This window comes from Ursus arctos, unplaced genomic scaffold (assembly GCF_023065955.2).
Source record: "Ursus arctos isolate Adak ecotype North America unplaced genomic scaffold, UrsArc2.0 scaffold_21, whole genome shotgun sequence".
In the NCBI taxonomy this organism is placed as follows: domain Eukaryota; kingdom Metazoa; phylum Chordata; class Mammalia; order Carnivora; family Ursidae; genus Ursus; species Ursus arctos.
In genome coordinates this window covers 50,509,236-50,517,243 of record NW_026622886.1, presented here as the reverse complement: position 1 = coordinate 50,517,243, position 8,008 = coordinate 50,509,236, and the positions used below count along the sequence as shown (strand labels likewise).

General features: G+C 50.8%; 1 protein-coding gene across 1 annotated transcript; it reads right to left on the bottom strand.

The window, feature by feature from the left end:
* Positions 1-153: 153 nt before the first annotated feature.
* On the bottom strand, positions 154-3,622 carry LOC130544457 (histidine-rich glycoprotein-like). Its single transcript, XM_057316353.1, has 4 exons — positions 3,330-3,622; positions 1,871-2,002; positions 951-1,110; positions 154-558 (listed from the first exon to the last, which is right to left on the bottom strand). The coding sequence occupies exons 1-4, from the start codon at positions 3,620-3,622 to the stop codon at positions 154-156; spliced, it is 990 nt and encodes a 329-aa protein (XP_057172336.1).
* Between the last annotated feature and the right edge of the window lie 4,386 nt (positions 3,623-8,008).

Genomic DNA, 8,008 nt, shown 5'->3' with positions numbered 1-8,008 from the left:
GGTAGTAGTGCATCACGGGGAAGGTCACGGGATAGTGGTGCATCACGGTGAAGGTCACGGGGTAGTAGTGGTGCATCACGGGGAAGGTCACGGGGTAGTAGTGGTATATCACAGGGAAGGTCACGGGGTAGTAGTGGTGCATCACAGGGAAGGTCACAGGTAGTAGTGGTGCATCACGGGGAAGGTCACGGGGTAGTAGTGGTACATCACAGGGAAGGTCACGGGGTAGTGGTGCATCACGGGGAAGGTCCCGGGGTAGTAGTGGTGCCTCACGGTGAAGGTCACGGGGTAATAGTGGTGCATCACAGGGAAGGTCACGGGTAGTAGTGGTACATCACGGGGAAGGTCACAGGGTAGTAGTAAGTGCCTCACGGGGAAGGTCACGGGATAGTAGTGGTGCCTCACAGTGAAGGTCACGGGGTAGTAGTGGTGCATCACGGGGAAGGTCACAGGGTAGTAGTGGTGCATCGCGGGGAAGGTCACGGGATAGTAGTGGTGCATCACAGTGAAGGTCACGGGGTAGTAGTGGTGCATCACGGTGAAGGTCACGGGGTAGTACTGGTGCGTCACGGGGAAGGTCACGGGGTAGTAGTGGTACATCACGGGGAAGGTCACGGGGTAGTAGTGGTACATCACGGGGAAGGTCACGGGGTAGTAGTGGTACATCACGGGGAAGGTCACAGGATAGTGGTGCATCACGGGGAAGGTCACGGGATAGTGGTGCATCATGGGGAAGGTCACGGGATAGTGGTGCATCACGGGGAAGGTCACGGGATAGTGGTGCATCACGGGGAAGGTCACGGGATAGTGGTGCATCACGGAGAAGGTCACGGGATAGTAGTGGTGCATCATGGGGAAGGTCATGGGTAGTAGTGGTACATCAAGGGGAAGGTCACGGGGTAGTAGTGGTGCATCACAGGGAAGGTCACGGGATAGTAGTGGTGCATCACGGGGAAGGTCAAGGGGTAGTAGTGGTACATCACGGGGAAGGTCACGGGGTAGTAGTGGTGCATCACGGCGAAGGTCACAGGATAGTAGTGGTGCATCACGGTGAATGTCACGGGGTAGTAGTGGTGCATCACGGTGAAGGTCATGGGGTAGTAGTGGTGCCTCACAGGGAAGGTCACGGGATAGTGGTGCATCACGGGGAAGGTCACGGGGTAGTAGTGGTGCATCACGGGGAAGGTCACGGGGTAGTAGTGGTTCATCACGGGGAAGGTCACGGGATAGTGGTGCATCACGGGGAAGGTCACGGGATAGTGGTGCATCACGGGGAAGGTCACGGGATAGTGGTGCATCACGGAGAAGGTCACGGGATAGTAGTGGTGCATCATGGGGAAGGTCATGGGTAGTAGTGGTACATCAAGGGGAAGGTCACGGGGTAGTAGTGGTGCATCACAGGGAAGGTCACGGGATAGTAGTGGTGCATCACGGGGAAGGTCAAGGGGTAGTGGTGCATCACGGGGAAGGTCACGGGATAGTGGTGCATCACGGGGAAGGTCACGGGATAGTGGTGCATCACGGGGAAGGTCACGGGGTAGTAGTGGTACATCACGGGGAAGGTCACGGGGTAGTAGTGGTGCATCACGGGGAAGGTCACGGGGTAGTAGTGGTTCATCACGGGGAAGGTCACGGGATAGTGGTGCATCACGGGGAAGGTCACGGGATAGTGGTGCATCACGGGGAAGGTCACGGGATAGTGGTGCATCACGGAGAAGGTCACGGGATAGTAGTGGTGCATCATGGGGAAGGTCATGGGTAGTAGTGGTACATCAAGGGGAAGGTCACGGGGTAGTAGTGGTGCATCACAGGGAAGGTCACGGGATAGTAGTGGTGCATCACGGGGAAGGTCAAGGGGTAGTAGTGGTACATCACGGGGAAGGTCACGGGGTAGTAGTGGTGCATCACGGCGAAGGTCACAGGATAGTAGTGGTGCATCACGGTGAATGTCACGGGGTAGTAGTGGTGCATCACGGTGAAGGTCATGGGGTAGTAGTGGTGCCTCACAGGGAAGGTCACGGGATAGTGGTGCATCACGGGGAAGGTCACGGGGTAGTAGTGGTGCATCACGGGGAAGGTCACGGGGTAGTAGTGGTGCATCACGGGGAAGGTCACAGGATAGTAGTGGTGCATCACGGTGAAGGTCAGGGGATAGTAGTGGTACATCACGGGGAAGGTCATGGGATAGTAGTGGTACATCACGGGGAAGGTCACGGGGTAGTAGTGCATCACGGGGAAGGTCACGGGATAGTGGTACATCACGGGGAAGGTCACAGGGTAGTGGTGCATCACGGTGAAGGTCACAGGGTAGTAGTGGTGCATCACGGGGAAGGTCACGGGGTAGTAGTGGTGCATCACGGGGAAGGTCACGGGGTAGTAGTGGTGGCTCATGGTGAAGGTCACGGGGTAGTAGTGGTACATCACGGGGAAGGTCACAGGTAGTAGTGGTGCATCACGGGGAAGGTCACGGGGTAGTAGTGGTATATCCCGGGAAGGTCACGGGATAGTGGTGCATCACGGGGAAGGTCACGGGATAGTGGTGCATCACGGGGAAGGTCACGGGGTAGTAGTGATGCATCACGGGGAAGGTCACAGGGTAATAGTGGTACATCACGGGGAAGGTCACGGGGTAGTAGTGGTGCATCACGGGGAAGGTCACGGGGTAGTAGTGGTGCATCACGGGGAAGGTCACAGGGTAATAGTGGTACATCACGGGGAAGGTCACGGGGTAGTAGTGGTGCATCACGGGGAAGGTCACAGGGTAGTAGTGGTGCATCACGGGGAAGGTCACGGGGTAGTAGTGGTGCATCACGGGGAAGGTCACGGGGTAGTAGTGGTACATCACGGGGAAGGTCACGGGGTAGTAGTGGTGCATCACGGTGAAGGTCACGGGGTAGTAGTGCATCACGGTGAAGATCACGGGGTAGTAGTGGTGCATCACGGGGAAGGTCACGGGGTAGTAGTGGTGCATCACGGGGAAGGTCACGGGATAGTAGTGGTGCCTCACGGTGAAAGTCACGGGATAGTAGTGGTGCATCACGGTGAAGGTCACAGTGTAGTAGTGGTGCATCACGGGGAAGGTCACGGGGTAGTAGTGGTGCATCACGGGGAAGGTCACGGGATAGTAGTGGTGCATCACGGGGAAAGTCACGGGGTAGTAGTGGTGCATCACGGTGAAGGTCACGGGATAGTAGTGGTGCCTCACGGTGAATGTCACAGGGTAGTAGTGGTGCATCACGGGGAAGGTCACAGGGTAGTAGTGCATCACGGTGAAGGTCACAGGATAGTAGTGGTGCATCACGGGGAAGGTCACGGGGTAGTAGTGGTACATCACGGGGAAGGTCACGGGATAGTGGTGCATCACGGTGAAGGTCACGGGATAGTGGTGCATCACGGTGAAGGTCACGGGGTAGTAGTGGTGCATCACGGTGAAGGTCACGGGGTAGTAGTGGTGCCTCACGGTCAAAGTCACGGGATAGTAGTGGTGCATCACGGGGAAGGTCACGGGATAGTAGTGGTGCATCACAGTGAAGGTCACGGGGTAGTAGTGGTGCATCACGGGGAAGGTCACGGGGTAGTAGTGGTGCATCACGGTCAAAGTCACGGGATAGTAGTGGTGCATCACGGGGAAGGTCACGGGGTAGTAGTGGTACATCACGGGGAAGGTCACGGGGTAGTGGTGCATCACAGGGAAGGTCAGGGGATCAGATGATGTAACGTTTAGCAAGTGGGGCCCATTCTTAAACATCTTTCTATGGACCCTGTGGGGTATTGTGAAGAGCAATCAGGTTTTAGCAGTGTTCTGCCCTGAACGAGTTGGGCGTTCCCAACTGTTGGACGAGCCAGGCGTTCCTGGCCACTACGCCAGCCGAGTGTTCCTGGCCGCTTGACTCTGACATTTACACTGAAACCCGCAAGGTCACAAACATATTTTCCTATTATATCCTTAACATAAGTTCTCGGCCAGGGGCTGCTGCAGAATCTGGCAATGTTCAAATAAGATAAAAACAGTTTTTATTATAGTGGTGGATTGGAGAGGATGGAAGAGTGAATGGAAAGTGAGTAAATTGAGATATCGCGAGCAGATGACTCAAGAAGTGCGGCTGTGGGGCACCTGGGTGGCTCAGTCAGTTAAGCATCTGACTCTTGGTCGCAGCTCAGGTCTTGATCTCACAGGGTCTCCGCTCAGGTTTTGATCACAGGGTCGTGAGTTCAAGCCCTTCATTGGGCTCCATGCTGGGCACTTAAAAAAAAAAAAGGAGGGGGGCACCTGGGTGGCTCAGTTGGTTAAGCGTCTGCCTTTGGCTCAAGTCATGATCCCGGGGTCCGGGGATCAAGCCATACGTCAGGGCTCCCTGCACAGCAGGAAGCCGGCTTCTCCCTCTCCCACTCGCCCTGCTTCTGTTCCCTTTCTCACTGTCTCTCTCTCTGTCAAATAAATCAATAAAATCTTTAAAAAAAAAAAACAAAGAATCAAATAAAAAGAAGAATTATAAACAATAAGAGCATTTAATAAGATGACTAGGTACAAAGCTAATACAGAAACAAAAATGATGAGATGTATATATACAAATGGAAACCAGTTAGGAGATATAAGTGAAGACGAGACTTCCTTTTATATTCATCAAAAAAAAGTGATGTAACTAGAAATAAGCCTAAGAAATGTTTGGTATCGGGGCGCCTGGGTGGCTCAGTCCTTAAGTGTCTGCCTTCGGCTCAGGGTGTGATCCCGGCGTTCTGACAGGACAAAAGAAGGTAGGAACAATTGGGGAAACATAACATACTTTCGGACAAAAAGGTATGTCAATTCTTCCTAAAATATATTTCACATAATCAGTCAATACCCAGAGCAAACATCACATTCCATGGTGGTAGACTAAACACTTTTCCTCTGAGATGGGTAAGAGAAGGATGTCTGCTTGACCACTGAAATTCCAGCCAAACCAATGCGAGAAAAAGAAGTAAAAGTCATCCGAATTGGAAAGGAAGAAGTAAAATTATTTTAAAGGTAACTACATTACTATTTAACACAAGGATTTTTGTCTCAATCCCAAAGCCCACGTCAATCTTAATGGGTGCTGTGGAAAACAGTGTGGCAGTTCCTCAAAAAATCAAACCTAGAATTACCATATAATCCAACAATTCCACTTCTGGGAATGTACCCAAAAGAATTGAAAGCAGGGTCTCAAAGAGATATTTGTACAACCTCGTTTGGGGGGAGGGGTGTTTAAGATTTATTTGTTTATTTACTTTAGAGAGAATGGGCAAGAGCACGAGCAGGGGCAGAGACAATCCGAAGCGGACTCCGAGGTGGGGTTTGAGGCCACGACTCCGAGACCAGGGCCGAAACCAAGAGTCCAACACTTAACCACTGTGCCACCCAGGCGCCCGTAGACGCACGTTTATAGCACTATTATCCACAGTGACTAAATCGTGCAGGCAACCCAAGCATCCATTGAGAGATGAATGGATAAGCCAAATGTGGTATATACATAGAACAAAATATTATTCAGCCCTAAAAAGGAAGAAATTCTTCAATATGCTACAACATGGATGACCTTGAGGACATTAGGTTAAGTGAAATAAGTCAGTCACAAAAAGACAAACACTGTAGGATTCCGTTTATAGGAGGTACTTAGAGCAGTCAGAATCATAAAAACAAAGTATAACGGTGGTTTCCAGGGACTGGGGGGAGGGGAGAATGGGGAGTCATTGTTTAATGGGATCGAGCCTGCTTCTTCTTCTTTGGATGGCAAAGAGACGTGAGGAAACTGTCATGGTTGGTAGACGTGTTCCCGGTGTTGAGTGTGGTAATGGTTTCACAGGTGTATTCCTACGTCAAAACCCATCCAGCATACACCATAACTATGTATGCTTTCTTACGCATAATTATACGCCGATAAAACTGTACATAAAGAGGGTATTAGGCCACAACCTATTGAATAAAATAGGAAATCTGTGAGTCAATAATAATATGAATGAGTGAATGAGTAGAAATGATAGATAGGTAGATAGCTAAATAGCTAGATGATAGATAGATAGATAGATAGATAGATAGATAGATAGATAGATGATAGATAGATGATAGATAGATAGATAGATGATAGATAGATAGATAGATAGATAGATAGATAGATAGATAGATGATAGATAGATGATAGATAGATAGATAGATAGATAGATAGATAGATAGATAGATAGATGATAGATAGATAGATAGATGATAGATAGATAGATGATAGATAAAAGTCGTATAACACGAAATGTTGGTAGCAGAAGTGTAAATTAAAATAGCCACTTGGGAAGACTCTCGGGCAGTCTCTGCTAAACCCAATAAAGCGAGGTATTCAGGAGTGTGTACAAGGCACTACCTTTTGTGCAAAGGAAGGGGAATACATAGACACATGTGTGTGCGCATCTACATGTGTGGGGGTGTATCATCTATTTTGCAGATCATCTCCATCTCTAGAAAGATGCCACAGAATTGCGATCGTAATGTTTAGTGCCTCGGGAGAGGGGATCTGAGCACTGAGAGACTAAAGTGGAAGAGAGACTTTTCTCTGAATCCCTTTGTACCTCTTAAATTGTGTGCCGTGCGAATGTATTACTTTTTCCAAAAACAGAGTTTAATGATTCTTTTAAAAGCAAAAAGAAACCTTCTCTAAGGAGCGACTACTCTCTGACCTCACCTCCCACTAAACTGAGCTGCTCACCCACTCCAGAAAGGGGCAGGCAGCATCTGTCCCGTACACCTGCTTTTTCCTCTGCCGGGAGCACCCTTCCTTTCCTATCCCCGCTCTGAGGAGCCTCTCTTGTCCGCCAGTCGGCTCGGCTCCCCCTGACTCTCTTCGCTGCTGCAGAAGGCCGCTCCGCGCCCACGCCGCGTTCTGACCCGGCTTGGATCGTTGCCACTTCCTTCCTAAGCTCGCACCTCTGCTATGAGGAGAATTGCTGCCTCCTTTACAGTCGCAACAGAAGCAAAGCCCAGAAAGGAATGTGTCTGACTGTGGGGTCACCACACCTCTCTCCTGAGCAGTAGCATGGGGTTGCCCCTGGCTCGGGCAGCTCTGGGGGGGAAAAGACACTTCCTGAAGCAGCTCATCCCTGCCTGACTCAGGAATTGTCCCCAGACCTCTTCTCTCTCCCTCTTTTTTTTTTTTAAAGATTTTATTTATTTATTTGACAGAGAGAGACAGCCAGCAAGAGAGGGAACACAAGCAGGGGGAGTGGGAGAGCAAGAAGCAGGCTCCCAGCGGAAGAGCCCGATGTGAGGCTCGATCCCAGGACCCTGGGATCACACCCTGAGCCGAAGGCAGACGCTTAACTACTGAGCCACCCAGGCGCCCCCCAGACCTCTTCTCTAAGGACCCCACTGGCCGGAGTAGATCCGCTGGTGGGTTTGACTGGAGGGCAGAGGCAGTTTTTTGACAGAGCACCCCTCTCAACCAGGGACTTTGTTTAAACTCAGTCCTCCCCCAGAGGACATCAGTGGCCCTGGGAAATGCTACTCATGAGATTTTGGCTATTGTAATTTCCCTCTTGTATAATGTCAAGCTGCTGATTTTCTTTTCTCTATACAAAATTTCCTTTGGCCATTATGCAATTGGTGGGCAGCCTGTGGGACTGTCTATGGGGAGCTTCCCCCAAGATTCCCCCCAAGAGAAGCCACTGCTTAATAATTTGGGGACTTTCTGCTAAGATGCCTGTGACCCCAAAGTCTGGGTTCTGAGACTCCTCTGCCTCAGTGGCAGCCTGGTACCGAAGCCTCGGGAGCACCGTCCTGGACTGTGAGGACAGCTCGGAAACCTCCCTGTCTTCCCCCACTCTCCTTAAATCACACGAAGGTAGGAGCAGGAGGAGACCTTAGAAACCATGGAAGGCTCATCCAATCTCTCTTCTCTCCACTTTAGAGTTGAGAAACTGGAGCCCAGAAAGTAAAAAGACTTGCCCAAAGAAACACAGCAAGTTATAATGGTCGAACTAACACTGGGACCTGGGCTTCCTGATT

Coding starts and splice junctions, on each gene's coding strand:
- LOC130544457 (XM_057316353.1), bottom strand. CDS start 3,622: ATGCACCACTACTATCCCGTGACTTTGACCGTGATGCACCACTACTAC. Junction 1,111..1,870: donor CCCGTGACCTTCCCCGTGAT/GTACCACTACTA, acceptor CTTCCCTGTGAG/GCACCACTACTACCCCATGA. Junction 559..950: donor ACTACCCCTTGACCTTCCCC/GTGATGCACCAC, acceptor GTGACGCACCAG/TACTACCCCGTGACCTTCAC.